This window comes from Triturus cristatus, chromosome 1_2, assembly GCF_964204655.1.
Source record: "Triturus cristatus chromosome 1_2, aTriCri1.1, whole genome shotgun sequence".
NCBI lineage: Eukaryota > Metazoa > Chordata > Amphibia > Caudata > Salamandridae > Triturus > Triturus cristatus.
The window spans coordinates 1,060,039,811-1,060,064,749 of NC_140580.1; the positions used below are offsets into that span (position 1 = coordinate 1,060,039,811).

Consider the following 24,939-nt stretch of genomic DNA (forward strand, 5'->3'; position numbering starts at 1 on the left):
AAGTAGGGCAAAGGGTGCTTCAACATATATTCAACGACCAACGCACATCTTCCACCCAGCCGCCACAAAGATGACAAACCGCTACAAAGTCTATGCACAGCATGGTGAATCCAGAAAGATTCACGCTGCAAAACGAATAGTTTCTTACCTGTCGGTGTAGTTTTGCAGCTTGAAGATCTTTCTTGTTTCACTATCGAACCCACCCACCTCTGCCAGAAAGATGAGGCAGGAGAGGAAGGTGGAAGGACAGAGTAAAAGAACTAAAGAATACTGAAAGTGGATACATTGAAAAAGTAAAATACTAAAGAACGCCTAGGGTTAAAAAAAAAAAGAGGGAAAAAAGAACCCGAAGATGGCACCCCAAGGTGGGACTTCCGCAGGAAGCATGCTGACGTCACGAGAAGTACACCAAATGGTGGGACGTCGACGCCCACCTGGGCTACAAAAAAAAAAAGACAAAAGAAAGACTACGATTCCGGAACCAACCACCAGACCGCGGAATAATGCACAGCATAGTGAATCCAGAAAGATCTTCAAGCTGCAAAACTACACCGACCGGTAAGAAACTATTTGTTTTGCAGCGTGAATCTTCCTGGATTCTCTCTGCTGTGCTTTATTCCGCGGTCTAGTGGTTGGGTCCGGAATCGTAGTGTTTTTTTTTTTTTTGTGTTCCAGGAGGGCGTCGACGTCCCACCATTTGGTGTCCTCTCGTGATGTCTGCGTGCTTCCTCCGGAAGCTCCCACCTTTGGGCGCCATCTTCAGATTATTTTTTTCGCCGTTGGGTCTGGATCGTCTCCGAGGAGTTCCAGAGTTTTTGGGAAAAAGGAGAAGAAATCAAGCAGAAAACCACCGAGTAGTTTTCGTCTCACAACCAGGAACACAGAGCCGGGACGACGAAGGAGAGGAAGCTAAAGAACTTCGACGTTAAACGGAGAATGCGCACACAGAGGGCTCCCTGAGCGCAGGACTGGACAAAACCCCTTTCAAATTTTGCCGTTACTGCCACCACAAATACGCGCATAAAGACCAGCACCCGGTCTGCAACCTCTGCCTGCCATTCGACCAAGAGAGCAAGGACTGCAACGCCGGTTTGGCATTCACCCCCAAGACCCTCAGAGTAAGGGAAAGACAGAGGAGAGCGAACTACGCCATGCAAGGCCAAGGAGAACCTCTGTCGCTCCGGGACTTGGGCCTCTCCAGCGGGGAAGAGGAAAACATCGCCGAGGGACCAAAGGACTACACGGTCGTAGAGACCGATAAGAAGTCGACAAAGGAGGTAAGAGACACGTTGACCCCTAAAACCCCGACAGACTCTCGAAAACCAGAGCCAAAGTCCTCGAAACGAGCACTGGCGTTGAAGCAATCGACAGCCACAGCTGCGTCCATGGACAAACAGCCCAGCGGATCCTTTCAAAAAGGACTCCCAGCCGGCGAAAGCTCAAGAGAAACCTAGGTTGTCGAAGCACTCCCCCGAAAAGGCGTTAGACGCCGAAGGAAAAAGAGCCAAAGGCGACTTCGACGTCAACATCGAAAAGAAGCGGCGAAACTCTCGCCGCCGAACAGGCGGCCGAAATGGAGAGGAAGAAAAGAAGGCTCGAGGCCGAAATGGAGAGTATCCTTCAGAGGAAGAAGGTTTTCGAAGAACGGATGAGCAGAGCAGCAGGACGAAGAGGGCCTGTATTATTACGAGGGAATAGGCGAGGAAGATCAACAAAAAAACTTGGAATTGACTCCCTCGATGGCGCAGGACCTGGATTGGCAGGACCTAGACACCGAAAGCCCAGAAGAAGCCGTAGAGTCTTATCCGTCGAGGCCTTCGCCGCCTGACGACATTGGCATCTACAACATGGTCATCAAGAATGCTGCAGCAACGTATGGGGTCAAATTAGAGGAAGAAAAACCAAAGGCCTGCTTCCTCTTAAAAACACTGCTACCCACTCAAACTAGGAACCAATTCCTTCCCATGCTCCCAAGTGTACTGGACCAAGGCAGGGAAGCTTTCAAGGAGCCAGCAACCTGCAGGTCTGTCACCCCTAGAACAGAGAAAAAATATAAACATTCCTCGAAGGATCCATCATATATCCAGGGATCCGTACCGGCCGACTCCATTATAACGGCGACAGCCAGAAAGAGGGCCAACATTCCCACAAACTCTGGGCCACCTCCAGACAAGGAGAGTAAGAGGATAGACCTCACAGGGAGGAAAATAGAAAGGAATGCAGCAATTCACTGGCGCATTGTGAACTCCAATGCCCTAATAAACAGATATGCGTACCAACACTGGGAAGAGGTCGGACAGCTACTCAAACATCTCCTAGAACAATACCAGCAGAGGTCAACACACCTGGTGGAGGAAGGCAAGAACATGGCCAACACCTGCCTAAAATCGACCCTGAGTGCGGCGGACACATCCAGCAGGCTCATGATAAGGGTGAGAGAAAGGAGGAATAATATTTTGCACACAGCCCTCAATGGGGAACAACTGTTAAGCACACAAGTGGACGAGAAGCTGACACAGCTCAAAAAGGAGGATGAAACTGCGAGGGCCATGGGAGCACTGCAGTTCAGAGGGATGAGAAGGGGCACCCCCTTAAGGAGACCGAACGGCAGGGGAGGAAACCAGACGGGAACGTCGCACCAGACCTTCCAGTAAAGTTATCAGGGTAACAACCAGGCACAGAAAAGTCAGCAACAGCAAAACTGGCAGTACCAACCTAGGGGCCAGTCCTTTCGGGGGCGACCGAACGGACGTGGACAAACGAGAAAGGGGGGGACAGCAGCAATCCACCTCAAAGTGACTCCGTGTGAGAAAGTGGCTCTGTATATACTGTTCCTTAATAGGTACAGGGTGTACAGAGTCCACAGTCCCCCAAATGTTTGGCAGAGGCTAAAGTTAGATATAACCTTACTCTCTAAAGTGGTAGCTTGGTCGAGCAGTAAGGCAGTACCAGAGGACAGTGTAAAGCATTTGTTGTACACACTCAGTCAGCAAATGGTTTCACACACTCAATAACTGAACTCTAGGCCAATGGTTTATATATAAAAAATATATGCTTGTTTTATTTTAGAACCAACACTTGGAGTTAAAATATACTTTCTCAACAATAGATGTTTCATATAAATACTTTTGCAATATGCAGTAGATTTTAGTTAACAGTTACAAGAGGTTGCAGTAGGCAACTCTATTTTTAAACACAATACATTGAGCTCAATAGTAAATTCAAGTTATTTGCAACAGATTACTTTTTAGATTACTTTTGGAATTCCAGGGCTGGATCCTAGATTCAGTCCTGGGTCAGTTCTCAGAATCAAGTGATGAAAGTCGACTTTAGTACTGTAATGATTTTTAACTAATATTTAGCTATTTTAAAAGTTGACACTTAAAAAATATTTAAGAGAAAACAATCAATGTTTCCCTATGGAAGAAAATGCAGGTTACAGGTACAGTACGTTCTCGTTACTTTTGTAATCCAGTACTGGGTGCCTAGACTCAGTACTGGGACCTTTATCCAAAACAGGTAAGCAATTACGTTTTCAGATATACGATTTTTGAAGAATATTTAAAGATTGCAGAAATCGACACTTAGAAGAAATTTCACTGAAAAACAGTCAATGGTTTCCTATGGAAGAAAATTGAGTTAAGGGTAAGTACAGTTGTAGAGATTTTTCAGAGTCAGTGCTGGGCACCAAGATCCAGCACTGGGAGTTCACCTAGGAACAGGTGAGTAAATTCGTTTTTGTCACTCGGCTGATTTTTGGTGAATATTTGAAGATTTGAAAAGTCCACACTTAGAAGAAATTTCAGGAAAAAGCCAGTCAATGTTACCCTATGAGGAAAATGGAGTTTGCGGTTTAAGGGTAAGTATTCGACTGGCAGGGTTGAGGTTCTGGGCACAGACTCAGGGGTCTCCTAGGGTCAGGCAGGTACAGTTGGTTCACCCTCAGCGGCTCTAGGGCGGCCGGGTGCAGAGAGAGTTAGGCCCAATGTTATCCTATGAGGGATAGGGGGGGGCCTTGTTTGGTTGCTGCTCACTGGCAAGCCACGCGGCTGTGGGAGCTGGGCTCCTGGTCACTTACTCAGGGCAAGTGGGGAAGTAGGAAGGAGTAGAGTTTTCACAGCCAGGGCCACTCGGGCGGCTGGGTGCAGAGTGCTTTTGAGCCTTCGGGCGGTCAATGGATGTCAATGGGAAATCTCCGGTTAGGAAAAAGACTGCAAGCTCGGGGACGAGGACTCTTCAGGTGCCACCACCACTTCGAGAGGTAAGTTGGGTAGTTGGAGGATAGGTAGGTACCCCGGGGTTGGACACGGGGCCGTGGGGCGCCCCGTGCAGGGGTGCCTTTAGGTGTCGGGAAATCTTACCCTCAGTTGATCGCGGTTGGGGGGGGCACCTGGTTCTGAGGCTGCAGGCTTCTTCAGGAATGTCGAGGGAGGTCCTTGGTTGCCGGACTCGGGGTCACAGTCGCCGTGGGGTCGTCCTCAGGGTCTTTGTTCACTCCGGCACTGGCCAGGCTCGGCTGGTGCAGAGTGTTCTGGGTTCGCGGTTCTGGGCTGCTGCCAGGGGTTAGAGATAGGTTTCGAGTAGAGCCTCTACTCATGGGAGTCCCAGGGGCTTGGAGCCAAAAGGTAGCCAGGTCCTCCGGGGTTGCTGAGGTTGCTGGCCACGAGAGATGCCGCGCTGGAGCAGGAGCAGGTTCGAGGGTCGACAGGCCGGTAGGGCTGGGGCCAAAGCAGTTGGTGTCTTCCTCTTTTTAGCAGCTGCAGGGCAGGTCTTTGTTCTTCTTGTAATTTCGAATCTGGAATCTGGGGAAGGAAGGTTCAGGGTGCCCCTAAATACTAGATTTAGGGGCGTTACAGGTAGGTGAAGGCCAGGGACCAATGGGTCCCTGTCCTGGGGTGGGTACACCCCTTATCCTGCCTCTCTCCTGTGGGAGGGGGGCAGTAGCCTAGTCCTGATAGGGTAGGGCCTCCCATCTTCAAGATGGCGAGAGCCCGGAAATGTGCTTCACCTCGCCTCCCCCACCTGAGGGGTGGGGTAGGCAGGCTGGCACATCCCCTGTCCTTGTTTGGGGTTTCCGGCCAAGCTTCCCGCCAGAGTGGGGGGTTGCAGTGGCCTGGGGAAGCTCACAGAGGCGGTATGCCTTTGAAGCTTCCCTTTGCTCATCCTGGGGGAGGAGATTTATCACCTCGCCCAGGATGTGCATTGTTGCAGGGGCTCTCCCACCCAGGGGTCCAGCAACGTGTCTGCTGTGTGGCAGCCTGGGCAGCCTCAGAGCAAAGGTGGATTGTAGGTTAGTTGTAAGGGGGCATCTCTAAGATGCCCGCTGGGGTGCTTGGTACATTAAATTCCACACTGGCATCAGTGTGGGTTTAATGTGCTGAGAAGTTTGAAACCAAACTTCCCAGTCTTCGGTGTTGCCATTATGGTGCTGTGGAGTTCTTGTTTGACGAGCTCTCAGCACCATGTACTCTTAAATGGCAGCACTGCACTTACAGTGCCCAGGAATGGACCTGGGTACTGTAGGGGCACAGGGCTTCTGCGCCCACACCATTGGCATAAGGCACCCAGCCAGAGGGGTGGCTGATATATGCCTTGGCAGTGTAGTTGATGGGCATGGTACACAGAGAAGTGTGCCATGTCGACTCTTTGTTTTGTCCTGCACCCAGACACCCAGCCTGCAAAGGCAGTGTGTGTTTGTAAGGGTACAGGGCCTCTAAGGGTGGCACAATGAGTGCTGCAGCCCTTAGAGGCCTTCCATGGTCACAAGGCCCTGGGTACCTAGGGTACCATTTACCAGGGGCTGACATGTGGCCAGGGTTTGCCAATTGGGAGTTTGTGTGTTTTAGGGAAGGAACATAGGCCCTGGGCACCTGATTGGCAGGAGTCCAGGGTACACTTAGTCAAAGTACATTCAGCAATTCAGCAAAAAGTGGGGGCATACCATGCAAGAAAGATGGCACTTTCACACACTCCGCTGTACCGAACGTGCCCACCCACACATCTCTACAGGGGCGGCACAACTAAAGGCTCAGAAAACAGTTACAAGCACACAAAGGAGAAAACGGCGAACATGTGACACCGGTAGGGGGCAGACTAAGACACTTCTTCCAGGAGTACCACCACTGACTTGGAACCACAATGTAGTTCTCACGCAACTTACGAAGGTGCCCTTTGAACCCATTCACAATGCTCACCATAAAGACCGCTTCTCTGGTAGCAATCCCTCGCTACGCAGGGTGAGCGAACTGCAAGTGCTAACACTACAAGGACCCTACATTCAAATTCACAATGACAGGGTGGTAATGAGAACAGACCCACATTTTATGCCAAAGGTGGTGTCAAGGTTCCACTTAAGCCAGACAATACAGATACCTAGTTTCTTTCAGAAACCATCCACAAGCACAGAAAGGGCACTGCACACTCTGGACGCTAGAAGGGCAGTGATGCATTACATTGAGAGAACTAAAGATTGTAGGAAAACAAAGCAATTCTTTGTGTCTTTCGCAAGCAGTTTCTTGGGAAGACCGGTAACAAAAGGCACCATCGCACGATGGATCGCAGAGACCATACAATTCTGCCACAAGCAGGCAGGACAAGAACTACAAGGAGCGGCACAAGCCCACTCTACCAGAAAAAAGGGAGCAACAGTAGCCTTCCTGGCAAACACACCCATCCAAGACATTACCTGGCGGCAACATGGGCCTCAGTGCACTCGTTCACTAAGCACTACTGCGTGGATATACAGATGAACAAGGAAGCACAAGTAGGACAAAAAGTGCTTCATCATATATTCAACAACCAACGCTCATCTTCCACCCAGCCGCCACAAACTTAGCAAACCGCTACAAAGTCTATGCACAGCATAGTGAATCCACAAAGATTCACGCTGCAAAACGAATAGTTTCTTACCTGTCGGAGTAGTTTTGCAGCTTGAAGACTTTATGGATTCACTAGCGAACCCACCCACCTCCGCCAGAAAGATGAGACAGGAGGAAGGGGATAAAAAAAAAAAAGATTTAAAAAAGAAAAAAAGGATTTGATACACAAAAGGATGATCCAAATAGCACAAGACAAGAAAAACAAGCATTTGCAATGCATTAGGTCTCGCATTGTTTAGAGTTTGCGCTATTGGCATTGTAATGTAAATGTTTTTAACTTATGTGTTTTGGAGTGAAGTGGATGTCTGAGATGGCAATTGTGTGTTTTTTCAATGCATCTAAAAGGAAGCACATTTAAACTGAACCTGTGTATTTGTAAAAAAGAAGAAAAAAAAAAGTTTAATCCTGAGAAGCCTCTTGGCGCAATATAACAGCCGTTAGTTGTTATCCTATTCAATGGTACCCATTTACTAAAAGGTGAGAGGACACGACAGGATTCAAACCTTTGCCCTCCGGGTAAAACACTGATCATGGATGCAGGTGCATTTAGTCGATTTAGCGGCCATGCCCAGTGAACGTGCAAAAAAAAAAACCATGGATAAAAATACGCCCACATCATATTTCGCAGTATTCACAAACCATCCAGTCGTGTGTTGCTAAATGTATGTGATAGGCTTTTATATTTTAAATGTGGGCAGTCTACGATTGTGTATGCAGCATACTGTGGAACAATATATCTTCATAAAACGTTCCTCTGTTTTAGATTGCACTTGTATGTTGGTCACAAATTTCAAAATTACTAAATGTCACATAATATTTTCCCTTACTCGTGTGTAGCCCATCGAGTTCAGTTTGTTTTTAATTTGCATTCTGAGATTGTAGAGCTGATTAATCCGTAGTGAGATCAGGAGTACAGGTCCCATAAAGCAAAAGAAATCTGGATCGACGATAGATCTATAAAAATTGAGCAATATGAAAGTGAATTCTTTGTAAGTGGCGCTATCCACTTATTCGCAATACTGATAAAGGCTGAAAAGATAGTAAATACAATACTTAACAGGATTGACTGGGCCTCTGGACCTCTGTGCTCCAGCGAAACTACAACTGCCGCACCATTGATTGGTATTTACGGAATTTGTGTGCTTTTCCTCCAAACTGTCTTCCGTTGTTCATCACCACTGGCATGCCCATACTCATTTAACAATGGATGGAACTTGAATAAAAATAAAACCCATAATATAAGCAGACTCCAATAACAATAATATCACAATTAACGGGGAGAGGATGTGGCCTAATGGTGAGAGTGGCGGAACGAGTTTGGTTTAACATCTTGTAATTCTGGTCAAATCACTTAATCTCCCCGTGCCTACCCAAAAATGTATGTTTCCCTGTTTAAAGTAACTGGTGCTCGTGTAAAGCACTTCTATAACTTCCGGTCGAATTAGCGCAACAAAAAAAAAAGCATTGGCATAGCCAATAGGTCTCGCCTTTGGGACCTTATAAGTGTTTAGCCATGCAACAGTTGTTGTTGCACCAAGGATATTGCGCTGCATAACTAAATACTTATAAGGTCCCAAAAGCGAGACCTATTGGCTATGCCAATGCTTGTTGTTGCATGTTGGGAGTGAGGTCCTATTTAACACATTTTCAAACCAGGACTACAAATCCCAAAATTGAAAAAGGTTTCTGACAGGTACACGGTATAGTCCCACGTGGAACTGGGAGCCTTTGTGTTTTTTCTTACCCAGCAGTGGCCTCTTCGTCATTATTCTGTTTAAGTGTATCGATGTCTACTGTTAAAGGTAACTGTGTTCCAAAAATAGCAGGAAGCCTGTGTTTGTCCTCTTTCTACACCAATTAATACGAGGCTCGTTGACAGCCGTGTGACCAGCCCATTCCAAGAGACATTTAACTGACTGAGGTGTAGACCAATCACGAAAGGCCACATCTTTTGAATGCACCACCCCTCCAAAAAAATTAGCTGTGGTGTAATCGGAAAATAGTGTACAGGAAGCGTACATGTCTGTGCCTGCACACGTCCGGACTGCAGCCGCTTTGCATCCTGCTAAGTTTACTAGAAAGATTGGCGGGATGTGCTGCCCTCTCTGTGAATACAAATAAACCAACCATTTTGAAATAGTGATTCGTTGAGTTTTCACTGCTATATTAGACCGGAAGACAATATAAAAGTCAAATACGTGTTTTTTTCTATATTGATCGTAAGAATATGTTTTGAGTTAAGAAAGAAAGAAAATGATTGCGTCAACGGAAAAATTAAATGTGAAGTTTTAAATTTAATTGTGTACAAGTGTAATACTTACAGTAGCGCATGTTTAAACTTTCGAAGTGTGTTTTTCACTTGTCATTAAATAAATGCTTCGAAACGACTTCCATTGCTGTCGTTTGCCTCCTTTTGCCGCTTCATCTGGAATATACTATTATATTGTCCCTTATCTATGTTTGGAAAAGATGGCTCCCTGTTTCCTCCTGAGGGCGATACCATGTTTGATATGTGTCTGGGTTTGCAGTTTCTGCTGCTCGATTGTGTGCCACTTAAACTGTAAAATAATCGCAAGCGATCGTTTTTCTTGTTTGTATCCCACCGAACGACAAAATAAAATTTGCTCTAAGGTGGGGATTTGAAGATCTCTCCTCCCCCCCCCCCCCCCCCCCCCCCCCTTCCGAGTCTGATGGTAGAGTCTACTCAAAAGCCTGCCCCTATTGTGCTCCGGAAGTGTTTTGTAGTCTCTTTGGTGACGCTACCAGTGTGTGTGAAGGAGGGACTGCTGGAATCATGGGGGCCTGGGAAGGTAATGGTTTATTTTATTCATTTCCCTTGATGCTGAGCTATCGAACTTTCGTAACAAGCCTAATTGAAAACATTTATTCTATTTTTAAAGTCCTGGTGAGGAAACTTTAAGGTTTAAGTGAAGGGATAAAAGTGCAAGGTCCGTAATGAATGGCAACAGTGATCTCACTGGAGAGCCATGGTTATTAAGTGAACAAGACAAGCCCCGCGGAGCGTGGCGCGCGCTTGGGGGCGTGTGCGTCTGCGCAAGCGCGTCTCAAGCGCGTCCACAGACCCCGATCGCTGCGCGTGCCCTGGTCTGTCTCCCTTGGGAGCAAACACGGCAACAATAAGTCTCGTTGGCGGCAGCTCTTCGCGCTGCAACGCCAGCGAGACCTAAAAAAGAATCTTAAGATGGCGCCCAAAGGTGGGAGCTTCTGGAGGAAGCCCGCCGACGTCACGGGAGGACACCAAATAGTGGGACGTCAACGCCCACCTGGGCCACGAACAAAAAAGAGAGAAAAACTACGATTCCGGACCCAACCACTAGACCGTGGAATAATGTACAGCATAGTGAATCCAGAAAGTCTTCAAGCTGCAAAACTACACCGACAGGTAAGAAACTATTTGTTTCTCACTTGGGAAGTAGCCTTCCTTATAGCCACCACATCTTAGAGTTGGTGAGCTCCAGGCGCTAACCATACAAGAACCATGTTCGAGGCATATGAGCTGCAGATTGTACACTTAGCATAGGTCGCCATCTGGTGTTGGGCCCGGATGTTTGCAGTTTGTTTTTCTTCTTGGACCGTCTTTGGAAGTCACGAGTTTGGTGACTCCTCCTTCGGTCCGTACTGCGCATGGGCTTCGGCTCCATCCTCAGATTGTTTTTTTCCGCCATCGGGCTCGGATGTGATCCTTCGTACTCCGGCTTCGAACTTCTACGGTTCCAGCCTCGACGGAAAATCCTCGATTCTTCGAGTTCCTTCATCATCTTCATCTCTCGAAGCGGCACTTTTTCCATCCCGTACATCGACACCGGCCTTCGGGCCCTCCGCGACTCCGGTCCCGGCCGATGGAAAGGACTCCGTTTAAAAAGTGCCCAAAATGTGGGTCTAAATTTCCCCACACCGACCTCCATCAGGTGTGTAACCTTTGCCTCTCTCCGGAACACGAGGCTCGAGACTGCCCCGCCTGCAAGTCTTTTCGATCGAAGAAAACGATCCGAGATCGAAAGGCTCGACGCACCATGGCGCACTCATCCTCGACAGTTCCACCGGACATCTTCGGAGACGACGCCGAAGCTTCGGGGCAGACACACACCGAACTGGGAGAAGACATCGTCAGCGCTTCCGAGGCCGACGACTCCGACCTGGAGGACGTAACACCAGGACAGCGGGCCGTGAGTACAATGCCCCCTCCCAGCCCCGCACCGAAAACCAAAGAGACTCCGGTTACTCCCTCGCCTGCCGGCCTGGGCAAAACCAAAACCAAAGCCTCGATCACCCCACCTTCGGGCCCGGTGTCGAAGCACTCAAAGTCTCACGGCAGCTCGGGATCGAGCCAGCCGACGCCCGGTGCCGATAAACACCACTCGGCACCGAAGCCTGCAAAATCCAGCTCGACTCCGAAACCACCGGTGCCGAAGCCTGGACACTCGGCGCCGACCAAACACAAACAGAAATCGGTCGGCACCGACGCTCCGGCGCCGAAACAGCATTCGACGCCGAAACACACGGAGACCTCCAAAAAGCAGGGCGTACACAGAACATCGAAACCTCCGGTTCCGAAATCGCCGGTGCCGACAGACGACTCGGCGCCATTGGCTCTGTTTACACCAGACCCTTTACAAAAGACTTTGTCCAGAGATCCAAAGACTGGCCTTTTGACTGTGATTACTAAGAAGCGTCGCCTTGAGGCTCCGGCTCCTCCTCCTCCACCCAAAAAGAGGGACTCAGCTACTTCTCCCCTTAGAGTACCCTCCCCACTGCCACCCCCCCTCCCACCACCACCCCCTCCACCTTTACCTCACTACGATCCGGCCCCATCCCCAGACCCGGATGACGGGGACCCGGACAATGACCCAGGGGACGCCCCAATGGATCCCACTCCACCAGGGACCCCAGATCCATGGGAGGATTATAATAACCCTGATGTACCCAATGTACCTCAAGACGACCTATACCCATCAAGGCCGTCTCCTCCAGAGGACTCTTTAGGGTTTCACCATTTAGTGCAGAGAGCAGCACACTACCATGGGGTGGACATGCACACGGAACCAGTGGAAGAAGACTTCCTACTGGATACATTTGATTTACAAGATCGTTCCACTGCTATTTTACCCATGCTTAAGGGTGTCACCAAGCACGCTACAGAGGTATTCAAAGACCCTGTCAGAGCCAGAGTACTAAACCCTAGAATAGAGAAGAAGTACAAGGCGGCACCCACAGACCCTGCATACATCAAGGGCCCTGCTCCTCTAGATTCCCTAGTTGTCTCCACAGCTAGAAAGAGGGCTAACTCCCAATCCTCAGGAGATGCCCCACCACCAGACAAGGAATCTAAACTTCTGGACGCGTCTGGTAAACGCACCGCCTACCAGGCTGCAAACATGTGGCGCATTGCAAATACACAAGCACTGCTTGCGCGATATGATAGAGCACACTATGATGAATTAGAGGCTCTTATGCAGCACCTTCCAGAGAAATACAAACGCCAAGCTCATGACCTGATACAGGAGGGCAAACTAATCACAAACACCTCCATTAAGTGTGCCCTCGATGCAGCAGACACTGCTTCTAGAGCCATAAACACCAGTGTCCTGCTTCGACGCCATGCCTGGCTCAGGATATCAGGGTTCAAGCCTGAGGTCCAGACATCAATACTTAATCACACCTTTGACCAGCAAACACTCTTTGGCCCAAAGGTAGACGAAGCGCTCGAAAAAATGAAGAAAGATACAGACACAGCGAAGTCTATGGGAGCGCTCCAGACCCAAGCCTCTAAGCGTTCCTTTCGACGCTCGTCCTTTCGTGGCACAGGTAGAGGCTCCTCCACCGATAATGCCTCTACCTCCTACAAATCCCCTCCTCAAAATACCTTTTCAAAGGGCAACCAAAGAGGTGGTTACAGAGGCAACAACAATAAGGGCAGGGGCAAAACCAACAATACCCGTTCTGCCACCCCACCCGCACAATGACTCCCCTTCGCTCCCCCCAGACCATTCCACTCCGGTCGGGGGCAGACTACAAGATTTTATCCACGTATGGGAGTCCATAACATCGGACAAATGGGTGACCCAAATCATTCGGTCAGGGTACTGCCTCGAGCTAACATCTACCCCACCCAATATCCCACCAAGGCACCGTCCAATGTCCCAAGAGCATTCCACACTGCTCAAACAAGAGGTACTCTCGCTCCTCCAGAAACACGCCATAGAGCAGGTACCCGACAATCAACGAAATCTAGGGGTCTACTCCCTATATTTCTTAATCCCAAAGAAAGACGAGACCCTCAGACCCATTCTGGATCTCCGGCCTCTAAATGCCTACATACATTCAGACCACTTTCACATGGTCACCTTACAACAAGTCCTCCCACTCCTCTGCCAGGGAGACTTTCTCACAACACTGGATCTGAAAGACGCGTACTTTCACATTCCAATACACCCCTCTCACAGAAAATACCTCAGGTTCGTGGTGGACGGGCAACATTACCAATTCAAGGTTCTCCCCTTCGGGGTCACCACTGCACCACGGGTGTTTACCAAATGCCTAGCAGTAGTAGCAGCACACCTCAGACGTCAACATGTTCACGTCTTCCCTTACTTAGACGACTGGCTCATAAAAGCCGCGTCCTACCACCAATGCGTGCAACATACAAACAGCACCATCCAACTGCTTCATCAGCTAGGCTTCACGGTGAACTACCAAAAGTCCCACCTCATACCATCTCACACAAAGCAATATCTCGGGGCCACCATAGACACCTCAAAAGGTATTGCCTATCCAAACTCAGCCAGAATCACAAGCATTCTAGCCTTACGCAAAATATTCCTTCCTCAACACTCTCTACCAGCAAGAGTGTTTATGAAGCTCATAGGGATGATGGCGTCTTGCATCTTCATAGTGCCCCATGCAAGACTCCACATGCGTCCACTTCAGGAGTGCCTAGCACAACAGTGGAACCAGGCCCAGGGTCAGCTGACGGATCTGGTGTTGGTGGACGGCCGCACACATCACTCTCTGCAGTGGTGGAACACCACAAACCTTTCCAAGGGACGGCCGTTCCTGGACCCGGTTCCCCAAGTGACTCTAACAGCGGACGCATCGCTCTCCGGCTGGGGAGCGCACCTCTTACACCTCACAATGCAAGGTCTATGGACGCCACAGCAAAAAACGCTCCACATCAACCATCTGGAGCTTTTGGCGATCTTTCTAGCCCTAAAATCTTTCCAAAAGCAGATTTCAGGCAAAGCAGTCCTCATTCGCACAGACAACATGACTGCGATGTATTATATACAGAAACAGGGGGGGACACACTCCCCCCAGCTCTCCCGCTTAGCCCAGAGCATATGGAGATGGGCAATTCCCCAAAACATTTTTCTCCTGGCACAACATGTTCCAGGCGTACAAAACACCATAGCAGATCTGCTCAGCAGACAGACTCAACAACTACACGAATGGGAACTGCATCCACAAGTTCTTCACCCATTCTTCCGACAGTGGGGGCATCCTCAAATAGACCTCTTCGCCACCCACGAAAACAAAAAATGCCCAAGCTTCGCCGCCAGATACCCACACCCATTGTCCAAGGGCAATGCGATATGGATGAACTGGTCAGGCAGATTTGCATACGCCTTTCCACCTCTCCCACTAATTCCATTAGTGGTCAGGAAACTACAACAGCACTCCCTCACACTCATTCTGGTAGCTCCGACGTGGGCCAGACAGCCGTGGTACACCACGCTACTACAACTATCAGTGGTACCACATCAAAAACTGCACCTTTCCCCATGCCTCCTAACCCAGAACCATGGAGAAATCAGGCACCCGGACCCAGCTCAGCTCAACCTGGCGATCTGGCTCCTGAAATCTTAGAATTCGGGTACCTTAACCTTCCCCCTGATTGCATGAACATCATCATGGAAGCCAGACGTCCTACCACTAGAGCATGCTATGCCGCAAAGTGGAAAAGATTTGTAATGTACTGCCGTAACAATACAATCAACCCTCTAGATGCATCCATACAACACATCATATGCTATCTGCTCCATCTTCACAGGTGTAACCTGGCGTATTCATCCATACGCCTACACCTAGCAGCGATCGCTGCCTATCTACAAAACAGACAGCATTTGTCACTCTTCAGAGTGCCCGCTATTAAAGCCTTCATGGAAGGCCTCAAACGAGTAATTCCTCCCAGGGCACCACCCTCCCCTGTATGGAATCTAAATTTGGTCCTTACACGACTAATGGGTCCGCCCTTCGAACCAATGCACAAATGTGAGCTACAATTTCTCACCTGGAAAACAGCTTTCCTTGTAGCTATCACTTCCCTTAGAAGGGTTGGTGAAATACAAGCGTTCACCATACAGGAACCTTACATACAAATGCATCACAGCAAGGTCATACTTCGAACTAATCCGAAGTTCCTGCCCAAAGTCATTACCCCCTTCCACCTCAATCAATCAGTGGAATTACCTGTCTTCTTTTCGCAACCCCAATCTGTTGCGGAAAGGGCCTTACACACACTAGATGTGAAAAGAGCGTTGCTATATTACATACAAAGAACGCAACCCTTCAGGAAGACCAAACAGTTGTTCGTCTCCTTTTCTCCACCACATAAAGGCAACCCCATCTCAAAATCAGGGATAGCTAGGTGGATTGTAAAATGCATACAAATTTGCTATCAGAAGGCAAAGAGAACATTATCTGTTCCCCCTAAAGCCCACTCTACAAGAAAGTTAGGGGCTTCTATGGCTTTTCTAGGGAATATACCCTTAGATGACATATGCAAGGCAGCCACATGGTCTACACCGCACACATTCACAAAACACTACTGTGTAGATGTGCATTCCCAGCAGCAAGCTAGGGTGGGCCAGGCTGTACTAAAAACACTCTTTCAAACAGCTGCAACGGATACCGGTGGTCGCCGCTAAGGTTGGGTACTGCTATATAATCTATGCTAAGTGTACAATCTGCAGCTCATATGCCTCGAACGGAATATGCTACTTACCAGTATGCATCTGTTCTTGGCATGTAGAGCTGCAGAGTTGTACACGCCCACCCGCCTCCCCGGCTACCTGTATCCGTTCCAGTCCATCTTATTTAGATACAACACACATGGGTTTCTCACTGTTATTACTACGCTCCATCATTTCCCTGTTGGCGAAAAACAATCTGAGGATGGAGCCGAAGCCCATGCGCAGTACGGACCGAAGGAGGAGTCACCAAACTCGTGACTTCCAAAGACGGTCCAAGAAGAAAAACAAACTGCAAACATCCGGGCCCAACACCAGATGGCGACCTATGCTAAGTGTACAACTCTGCAGCTCTACATGCCAAGAACAGATGCATACTGGTAAGTAGCATATTCCTTTTACAAATTCATCAAAACAATGTGGTTCTTAGGACTAATCCCACATTTTTACCCAAAGCAGTTTCTGCTTTCCATCTCTACCAATCGGTTGAGCTACCCGTGTTTTTTCCTCAACCAGACTCAGTGGCAGAATGCGCTCTTCACACATTATATGTAAAAAGAGCACTACTATAGTCCACTGAAAGAACTAGATCTTTTCGAAAAACTAACAACTTTTTGTTGCTTTTTTGCCACCGCATAAAGGCAATCCCATATCAAAAGCAGGTATTGCAAGGTGGATAGTTAAGAGCATCCAAATGTGCTACATTAAAGCTCAACGCACATTAGCAATTCCCCCTAGTGCGCACTCTGCATGAAATCTAGGGGCATCTATTGCATTCTTAGGTAACATACCCTTAGATGACATCTGCAAGGCTGCAACTTGGTCTACACCACACACATTCACAAAGCACTGTGTAGATGTTTTAGCAAAACAACCAACTAGTGTGGGTCAGGCCGTTTTAAGAACACCTTTTCAACAACAGATAAAGCTCAGCCACCGCTTGGGAGATAACTGCTGTATAGTCTGCTAAAGCATATGATCTACAGCTCATATGCCTCGAACGGGAAAATGCCACTTACCCAGTATGCATCTGTTCTTGGCATATAGAGATGTAGAGTCATATGCGCCTCCCCGGGTACCTTTATCTGTTGCAGTATCATCTTACTTGGACACAGTGTACATAGACGTAAATTTCTACTCTTACTAACTCCATCATCACCCTTACGGCAAACCAATCTGGGGATGGAATTGATGCCCATGCGCACTATCACCAAAAGGAGGTGTCACCTACCTCGTAACTGCAAAGACTTCTTCGTACAAAAACAAGTGCAAACATCCGGACCCACCACCAGATGGCGATCTATACTAAAGCATATGACTCTACAGCTCTATATGTCAAGAACAGATGCATACCGAGTAGGTAGCATTTTCCTTTTCTCTGCCTCCGCTGATGGATCATGTGGTCCTATCTTCAGCTATGTGAGATGCGTGTGTGTGTGTGTGTGTGTGTGTGTGTGTGTGTGTGTGTGTGTATATATATATATGTGTCTGTGTATATATAATCTACTTTTTACAGCACATTGTAAGGCTTATAAATACATATTGAGGAGGTAGACCTTGTTTTAGGTAACATCACAAAAAGACAAATTGGATTAATGTAAAGAACCTGCAATAAGAGAAACACACAGATATATGTTAAACACCATACACATTCACTTAGATCCCTAACCTTTACATCATAAATTCATAACGTGAGTGCATGTGGTTACTGGGTATACATATACGCTATATGAAGTTTAGAAAGGTCATCAGATTTTCTTTTTAGGATGGCCAGAGATATGATCGCCTACGTCTACACTCCCAAACAATTCTTGAGGACGAAAACTGTACCTGGAAGTGCAGCTATGAATCGTGCATGGTTAGCGGTTTAGTTTGTACTTTCTGAGGTGTACTGTTTTTCTAGATTACATCTGTATGTCTTAAGATGATCTTCATTGTTGGGTGCAACTTGAGGACGGGTTACTAGGAGCAGTATATTGATCTGGGTGGTAAGATGAATTAAATAGGTGGAAGGTTCAGTAGCTTTTCTGTGAATAATGTAATAGTTGATAACGCTTTTATATTGGTGTTCTGTAAAGAAAATCTAATTTCTGCAGGACGTTTTTGAGATGAAATTTGCAAAAATGCCAGATGAACCTGCAGAGCCACCACCTCCTCCACCCCCAGCAGCACCAGTGGTCAGTAAAAGCATAGAGAGTAGCCACAGCAGTGGGGAGAGTTCTTCTGACTCTGACAGCTCTGATTCCGAGGAAGAACGAGCAACCAGACTGGCAGAACTCCAGGAGCAGGTGAGATCCAGTGACCAGGTAACCTCAAAACCTTATTTTGTATATCAATAACAATGTTTATATGCATAATCTATAAAAATGTATGTGAATTTGCTTTAACTGTTAATAGATCTGTGGCCAAAAACGTAGGGGAGGGTGATCTTAAGCGTTTTAATAAAAATGTTTTAGCAGGCTTAGCTTCTGCAATGTAAACAAACTAAAGCATAGCTTCTGAGCAATGAGTTTGAGTGGTTATGCCTACATTTCCCTGCCCAGTTCCCTTTTTTGCTTATAACGCTTTTAGCTGGGAAAATATGGTCTCCAATGTAGAATTGCAATTTTCTTAAAAATATATGGGACCCTGAATCATATCAACAAGATGCTCTCTGTTGCATGGTCAGTCAGCTACAGATACCTATTTATCTGTATGTAACCTTTTTAGTGATAAAAAAAAAAAAAAAACCTTGATGGATCTCACTCACCTTTGAGTGTTTTTACACTTCATCCTTGTCTGGATTTCACTAAACCTATATTTCCTAATAATATTTAGCTTGCTAAAAAAAAAACATGAGGGGATCCTTTTCTTTCTTGTTGACATCACAATATTGCCTAAGGTTCTGTTCTTGAGGCACCTGGTCTCTCCCACATTTAGTGTTTTTCTCCCATTATAGGAATTTTGGAGGAAAAATTAAATATGCTCATGAGGCAACTTTTCTGTCTTTAAGTAAGCCAGTTAGACAAAAATATGTCACTTACAAAAACATGTCTTTGAAAATGCCCCTCCTGAAAAGCATTTGCACTATGTTTAAGCTTAGCGTTTGTGTTTGTGAGAATACCTCTGCATTTAGTTTTCCTAAAGGCTTTTTTTTCACTGTAAATAATTTTCTGCTTGCATTAATCTTTGTTGATCAGAAATGAGTGTGCCTCCAAATTCCATAACTTTTCTCCAGATAGAACCATCCTAAGGTCCCGTTTTCAGGTTTCCGCTGTGTTTGTGAAATCTATTGTTTTTAATATAAACTTAAAATGGGCTTACATCTCGTCCCCCCCTTTTCCTGGATTTTCATTGGTTCCTGTGCTTGCCACTTATTTTTCCTCCATTTCCATTGGCTGTAGCGTATTTTCCTGCATTTACCAAATCTTGTTCCTCGTCTACTTCTCTCATCGGTTTCCCATGGCAGAAATGCTCTTCACATCCGCTTTGGTGGAACTATGTTTTCATAAAGTTTAGCCTCTTTCTGCTCTTTGGTCTTTCAGCAGATTTATAAAAGGTAACTTATCACACGGAGAGTTTAAGTGATTTGCCCAGAATCACAAGATGATGTGCTGCAGAGACGCAAACCGGTATCCCCAGCTTTCGAATCAGCAGCTCTTGTCGCTGTGCCGCATGCTCTCCACTCCTGTGATGCTTGTCAGGGAGTTCTTTCCTTCGTCCTAATTTGTTATTGATGAAAACAGCTTATTATTCATCACATAGGCGAAACCGATGCATGGGGGGGCCTGGAGGGGGGATTCATGAAGCGGGACCAAACCTACAACCTCGGCGGCATAGGGGCTGCCCGGTGCAGAGTGCTAACAGTGTCAAGCACCCAATGCTCTTCAATTGATGTCCTACCATTCAAACTTGGTAGGACAAAAAGGCTGCAGGCATCACTCCGGAGGCTGTAGCAGGGTGCCCAGCGACAGCAGAGGTAAAGTTAAGGTATTGAGGGTCATAGGGGCACGGTCGGTTGAACTCATCAAGGCCCAGGGGCTTCGGTTGCATGGGTGTCCTTTGACGTCTGATTCTTCTCACCGGAGCTGGTTGGGTGGAGCCTCTGGATTCAGTCTGCAGGCGTCCTCTTGGAGTCCAGTAAGGGTCAGCCAACGCTGGACTTGAGGTCAAGGATCGCTGGGGAACCTGTTCTGGATTGGTGGGCCACCTGGATGTGGGCCGGAGGCATCTGGTGCAGAGTGGGCAGGACTTGTTGATCCGAAGGGCATCTGAGTCCTTTGTGTAGGATTCCTGGGGACAGATCTGCTGTCCTGTGTAGTCTCTGGTCTTTGTCAAAAGGCAGGCAGTCTTCCTCTGGTTCTGGAAGTGGCTGGCTGCAGGACAGGCTTCGTCTTCTTCGCAGTGTCTTTGAACCTGGAGACAGGCTGGTAGGGTCAGTAGGTGTTTTCAGTCCGCTGCACGTCGTCTTCTTTGTCCTTCTTAGGTCAGCAGGAACTATTTTCCAGGTCCAGTGGGAAACAACTGAATACTAAATTTATGGGCGTTTTAGGGAACCAGCAAGTAGGTCCCGGGGTGACTACACCTTCAGTTATGCCACAGGGGGCATAGTTGAAGCCCTGATTGGAGGGAGTCTCGCTATCTTCAAGTTTGCGGGGACTGAAATATGTGCTTCACCTCACCTCCCCCACCTTAGGGGTGGAGTTGACAGAGGTGAGTACACCTCCTATTCTTCCTAGGTTTTCCTGACTGTTTTCCGCTCAAAGTGGGAGTGTAAACTGGGGGCTGCCATCTGCTACTAGCAGCAGAGGCTGGGGATTGCGCTACAAAGGTGGCAGGCCTTTGAAACTTCCCTCTCGAGCACTGTGCTCCTTCTGGGTGAGGAGGTGTGACAACTGTGCCCAGGATGTGCTTTGTTTTTGATTCCAGAAACATGTCTTGTGGTGGCAGTCTGGCTACAGCCAGTCTGTGACCGACCACACCAGGGTTGGTAGGTTTTCAGGGGTTACCTCTGAGGTGCCCTCTGAGTACATGGTTCAATAAATCCCACACTGGCATCCATGTGGGTATATTAAGATGAATAGTTTGGTACCAAAACACTCCTGGGATAAGAAGTCATCATGGTGCTGGGGAACTGGAGTTGTCTAATTTCCAGCCCATGTACTCTCTGTGGCTTCACTGGCACTTACACTACTAAGAACGGACTTAAATATTGTAGGGGGATATCTGCTGATATGCCCTCACTCATGGTATAGTGCACCCTGCCTTAGGGCTGGAAGGCCTGCTAGAGGAGTGACCTACCTATTCCTTAGGCAGTGCAAGTTGGCATGGCACATAGGAAGTGTGCCTCGTCGACTTTATTTTGGCTGCACCAGGCCAAGCATGCAGGGGACCTCTTCAATCCCAGTGCCCAGGGTACCCAGGTAGCATTTACTAGAGACTTACAAGGGGCTTGAGGAGCACATTGCAGAATAGTTTTAGGGAAAAAGCCTGATTGGCAGGTTCCCTGTGCACCACAATCAAAACCACATCAAATAGCAGGCAAAAAGTGGGGACTAACCATGTCAAGAGTCCTTTCTCACAACATTTAAATGGCCTTACTTTTGAAATCTTGCATTATAGAGATGTTGTGCATTGGTTTTTAGATGCTTTTGAAGAGGTTGTAGGTCAAGGTTTTTTTTTGTAGAGTGAAATAGGTAGGACACTGAAGAGACAAGGATGAAACTCCTGCAGAGCTTCCATCACGCAGGACCATTGATGATGCTTCCTCAAACTATGCACATTGACCAGGTCTGACATCATGTGGGTCTTTTCAGATAACATTGCCACTCCTGCCCAATGTTAACACTGATTTGCACATTTTAGTGTTATTGGGTTGGTGGTTTTATTTTTGACGTCCGGCTTCTTTTTGCAGTTCACCTTTTCCAACAAATTCATAGTGATTTAAAACCTATTAAATCCTTCCTGATGTGTCATTTCAAGGACTTTTCACATCAACTCATGATCCCTTCATTTGCGCCATATCTAGCTGAAACCAGACAAGACAAAATAAGACTCCAGGGTCTAATCCATTCATCCCAGAGGAAAACTGTCCACCAGATTGTCTTTTAAATCCTGTGGTGGTCTTCCTATTCCTCTCACACAGCTATTCCTCCACGCTGCTGTGGAAGAGAAGTAAAGGAATGCTTTGCAGCATGAATCCTTTTCTAGATTTGCATGGTGTGCATTATTCTGACATCTTGCATTTGGAGCCAGAATTTGGGCGTCGTGTGTAGTTGTGTGGTGCTATGCCCGTCCTCCTATGATTTCAGACATGCTGCCCATGGGCCTCTGTTCGTGTTTGCCTTTTTCAGATTCTTTTTTCCACCATTGGGCCTGAAAGCATCAGCCTGAACTCTACGGACGACCAAATAATCCCCAAAGGAAATACGATAAATCGTTGATAAAAAGAGAAAATCAAAGGGCAAAAGATGAATAACTGAAAACCACTAAAATCACAGCAAGGGTGACCATAGAACACTGGAGAAGGGAGTGTTTAAGTCATAAAATTGTAGACCATATGGTCAGAGAAAGCATTGATGGGGGAGGGGAGGGGGGGAGAGCCACTGGGGGAAATGAAAAATACTATTTTGAGATTCTGCCCTTGGTGCTACCGAAAGTTTGCCCACAATGACAACCAAAAGGTTTGCAACCTCTACCTGACAGAGTCCACCACACGAGTTTTGAACAGAAACCCTGAGAACAAGGGAGAGATGGGAACACCAATCAACCATGCAAACACAGCGAAAATGGAGCCTGTCGTTGAAGGACCTTGTCCTGTCAAGCGAGGGCAACTTCTACGAAAGAAGAGGCTCACACGGAAGGCTCTGATGCAGAGGTGAAAGAGCCCAGCAAAACCGAAGCAAAGCAGCAGGTGCAGAAACCTACGGATGGGGAACCTCAACCACTAGGTAACATTGAAAAAAAATCATGGGGCCGATCCAAAGTCTTCCAACTCGAAGCCTCAATAAACTACCTTGATGACTAAATGCTCGTTGACCAAAGGGAAGTCCAAATCCAGAGAGCCTCTCTGGTCCTGAAAGACACTGATGGCTGGCACCCATTGAAGAATTCTTCGACATTGACCAAAGCGCTGATACGCATAAAAGAGTGTTAAAATGTCTGGACTTCAAAGAGCGGGTCTTCGAAATTGAGAGAAAGATGAGTGGAGTCAAATGTGAAATGGGGATGATCCTGCATAAAGCAACATTTCAAGGCTCCTATGAAAGAATTTTGATTTCCCTTGAAACCCCCACTGGGAGAAGAGGAGGAGGAGGAGGAGGAGGAAGAGAAGCACTGGGAGCTCTACTCACCAGCACCCCACTCACCCCCAACCCACAAGAAGAGGAACAAAAGATACTCCTCTAAGAGTACGACATGGGAGATCAAGATATCTTCTAGGATGGCAAAAGCAGCTACGAACAGTGGCAGGACCTCAAAACTGATTTGCCTGACGAAGCAGTCTACACATCCCTTGAGTTCATCACCGCCAGATGACATTATAATGTATAATGCTCTGGCGAAAAGAGCAGCTTATAAGTACGGGGTGCAACTAGAAGAGGAGATGACAGCCTCTTTTATCCCAGAGATTCTGTTACCATCCCTGAGCAAAAATCTGTATCTCCCCATGCTGCCAAGCATTTAAGATCAAGGGAGGGAAGCTTCCAGAGAACCAGTATTATGCGAGGCTGTAACGCAGAGAATAGAGAAAAAACAAATTCGACATTCCTTCAAGGACCCTTTTTACATCAAAGGCAATGCAGTGACTTATTCCAACATTTTGACCACGGCAAGGAAGAGAGCAGAATCCCCAACATCCATGGCACCCCCACCAGGCCGAAAAGTAGAGATGGAGGGCTGAGACAAAATGCAGTATTGCATACTCAATCGCACTCCTCAAGCGCTATGATCACAGCCACTAGGATGAGGTTGGCAAGCTCTTAAAACTCCTCCCGGAACAATAACCAGAAAAGAGAAGCTGCACTTGCAGAAGGCAAAGTAATAGCCTATGTGTAATAGCCCACACATGCATGAAGTCTCCATTGTATGAGGCAGACACAGCCCCTAGGCAGCATGAGGAGTCTGGTTTTCGAATTGATGTTCAGATGAACATCATAAACACAGCCTTCTCAGCAGAGAGTTGTTAGGATCTGCTCTAGACAATACACTACTAAAACAGATAAAAAAGAAAATGACATTACAGAGGACATGGAGGAACTACAGTTCTGTGCACAACCTACAAATGTAACAACCCCAGTGAGAAGACCCGCAGGCTGGAGAATCTTTCAAGGTGCAGTGCCACAACCATGTTACCAACATCTGGCTCCAAATCAGGGAGTGTAGTAACAGTGGCAGTTCACAACACCGCAGCATCAGCCAGAGGACGGGGTCAACATTTCAGGGGAGCCAGCACCTCCAGCAAGTGTTTCCACTTGTCAACCGCCCCACCACATAGGGGGCAAGATTAAGACCTGCAACCAGGGGTAGAGGAGGTTCTTGTCCGATAAATTGACCCTCAACATATTTGAACATTGTTACTGCATAGAATTTGTACATAAGCTGCCAGGGGTCGAACCTAAGGAAAGACCACATATCAGGAGGAGGAAAGGTTCTGCCTGCAACGCAGAGTACAGGAATCACTCCAAAAAAGGACAAAAGGGAGGGTCCATACCAGAAATCAATCAATGATACTATTCTGCATACTTCCTCGTCCCAAAACCAGTCCTGGACCTGTGCTGCGTAAACAAGTTCATATAGACGCAAAAATTAAAAATGACCACACTGCATGAGGTTATCTGGTGGCTGCGACAAACGACTTTGACATCCATAGACCTGCAGGACGCTTACCCACACATTCAGAAACTGCTAAAACAAAGCTATCTGCTGCTTGTAGTCAACAAGAACCCCTACCAATTCCGTGTACTCCTTTTGGAATCTAATCCACACCCAGGGTAGCCACAAAATGCCTGGCTGCAGCCCACCTATGATGCAAGGGAATACATGTCTACTTGTACCAAGACATCTGGCTAATCAAAGAAAACACTTAAATTGTGAAA

General features: G+C 47.3%; 1 protein-coding gene across 7 annotated transcripts in view; it reads left to right on the forward strand.

The window, feature by feature from the left end:
- BRD3 (bromodomain containing 3) overlaps nucleotides 1-24,939 on the forward strand; it is a 336,658-nt gene that overhangs the window by 115,320 nt on the left and 196,399 nt on the right. For 5 of the 7 annotated variants that reach the window (XM_085612657.1, XM_085612615.1, XM_085612632.1 and 2 more), the window contains exon 9: nucleotides 17,962-18,171. In XM_085612657.1, coding sequence (XP_085468783.1) covers nucleotides 17,962-18,171 — 210 coding nt within the window. The remainder of the gene's footprint in view (nucleotides 1-17,961; nucleotides 18,172-24,939) is intronic. The other 2 variants (XM_085612646.1, XM_085612666.1) reach the window with 1 other exon arrangement.